At 37.7% G+C, this 2,500-nt stretch overlaps 1 protein-coding gene across 1 annotated transcript in view; it reads left to right on the top strand.

Moving 5' to 3' along the window:
- The first annotated feature begins 175 nt into the window (after positions 1-175).
- The window catches only part of LOC137634576 (uncharacterized), a 3,957-nt gene continuing 1,632 nt past the window's right edge, over positions 176-2,500 (top strand). The window contains exon 1 of the mRNA XM_068367039.1: positions 176-353. Coding sequence (XP_068223140.1) covers positions 311-353 — 43 coding nt within the window. The 5' untranslated portion in view covers positions 176-310. The remainder of the gene's footprint in view (positions 354-2,500) is intronic.

Below are 2,500 nucleotides of genomic sequence, written 5' to 3'. Positions count from 1 at the left end.
TCACTATTATAACACTTTTCAAAAAGATAAGTCTAGGTAACTTTGGAGCCTAGGTAACCAGTGAACAACCCCGTTACTTTAGAGGTTTTACTGGCAGTCAAATAAACTGCCTATCACAGTCAAACTGCTGTAATAGTTCTCACAGTATTTCAAAGTAAGTGAAATTCGATGCTCATTCTAGTGTTTACTTTCTTCGAGAATTGGTCTACGAGTTCCAAGAAATTTAAGATTTTCCAAGGTTTCATAGCCTGCTAAGGTGCTCCTAATACCACTTTTTTGGATTCAGTGAATTCTGCGCTGTTGTTATCTGATGAAGTGGCCTAGCTTCAAAAAGAACTCTTCAGTACGAAATTGTTAGTATCGTATGTATGTAACTCTCTTCTTGTTAGAATTGAAATGGGGCATGTTAGCTTTGTAGTATAGCTATGCAATTTCTTAACATTGAGCTATCATAATTATCATAATTTGTTCTTGATATCTTAGCCACACCATAGTACATGATCTATGGGTGATATGGAGGTGATAGTGATTTGAAAAACTGCTCTGGAAATTGATGGTGTAGACATATCAACTTGGACATTCTACTTAGTCATCTGCTTTCCATTAAAATTTAGATCAAGGGACTGATAATTTAGTTGTAATTTTATTATTAAGCTATTTTAATTGACGGGTTGAATTACAAACCTTATTTCAATCAGAAGATTTGTAGTTACACAGTGATCAAGTTTATACGAAAGTGGAAATATATCTCCCTGAGAAAACTGAATGGGGATATCCTACAGTATCCTTTAATTTGCTTTGAAAGTGCCCGTATGTAGTTAATTATTTTGCAACTTCCTTCCTACCCCCATTTAATATCACTTGCTTTTTAACTTTCTGCTTAACCTACGTTCCCACATATGAGCCGATGCGGTAAAATTCTTGACTAGTAAATGTCAGACTTGGGGTTCGAGTCTCGTTCCAACTCGTTAGTTCATTTGGTCGCTGTAGCCTTACCATCCTTGTGTGCTAAGGATGGGGGGTTGGGGGCATCTGGGTTTATCTACTGAGTTATCGTTATCAGCAGCTATTGACTAGCTTTCCTTGGTCCTAGCTTGGTTGGAGAGGGGGCTTGAGCGCTGATCATATGTAGATACGGCCAATCTCTAGGACATTGTCACTGTTCTTTGCCTCTAGTCATTCATGAGTGGCCTTTAAATGCCACCCCACCCCCTCTAAAACCCTGGGCTATATGGCTGTAACGATCTAAATCTACGAGGTCCAATTAAGAATATAAGTTCGGTAGATTACGTTCATGATACTGAAATCAGCATAATCCTCTTGTAAACTTGTCGTAAAGCATGGTCAACACAGTCGAACAGTTCGTCGAACCCGGTTGACCAACCAGCTTGTCAAACGGTTCGAAGAGGTGTAGTCTGTCACAAATACATAAGGTTTGTGGACAATGAAGCCCAGCCCACAAGAGTCAGGCGTGAACGGAATTTCTTCGAGCCGTTCGACGAGCGTGTTCGACAACCAAATACCCCGTTCACATGTTTGAGCATCCCTTTAAACGCTTGTTTGTCGAACCGCGTTCGACGAATTGTTCGACCGTGTAAACCCCGCTTAAGGCTATTCTAATTAATTTTATTTTTCTGATGTTGGTATAATATGATTTAATGGCATGGGTACACGAAGCAGGGTTAGTAGTATAAAATTTGTTTATTAAAGTAATAAATACAGTTAGATAAACTGAGTTGGTGTTGAGTATTACGTTAAAGAAACTTTTGATAGTTTTGGCGGAACTTAGTCGAATAGAATTATCCCTTATGCAGCTCTTGATGTACAGGAGAAAATTAGCTTTTTGTCTCAGTTGAACAGTTATGCTTCTGCAAGGTAAACTTCATAGTATTCATAATAATTACCTCCACCAACGATGTTGGAAAGAGGTTGTTTTACCCGCGGTTCGTGCGTTTTTGTGCATGTTTGTTTGTGAAGTTTCCTGGCCACTATCTTAATCGTAGAGTAATGAAACTAGCAGGGATCAATTGTTATGTAAAAAGCTGGAATTAATTAAATTTGGAAGGTAAAGGTCAAAGGTCACGGTCAAGCAAAATATCCAATTTACGTAACCAGCTATTAGTTTGGACATCGTTGTCACAGACTTTAAACTTAGTTCATATTTGAGTGTATGAGAATCCACACCAATTAATACATGTTAAGGTCAAAGGTCAAGGTCGAGCAAAAAGGTCGAAAAATTCGATAAGATATAGATGATAATGGTGACAAGCAATGATGTTCCAAATATGACACGTGACAGATAGACTAATACCATGTATGTTACTAGTTAACTTTCACTGCCGGGAGAAATATTATCTTTAGAATGTAGTGAATATGTATGTGACTGGAATATAAAAAAATTCGTACGTGAAAACTGGAATTGTCGTGAATACTGTAGATACGAGAAATTGGAAACTGTAACGATTTACTATACTAGAGAACTTTTCTTTTTCGTTTTTTT

This window comes from Palaemon carinicauda, chromosome 44, assembly GCF_036898095.1.
Source record: "Palaemon carinicauda isolate YSFRI2023 chromosome 44, ASM3689809v2, whole genome shotgun sequence".
In the NCBI taxonomy this organism is placed as follows: domain Eukaryota; kingdom Metazoa; phylum Arthropoda; class Malacostraca; order Decapoda; family Palaemonidae; genus Palaemon; species Palaemon carinicauda.
Note: the sequence above shows the minus strand (reverse complement) of the source record. Positions and strands in the feature narration are given on the sequence as shown.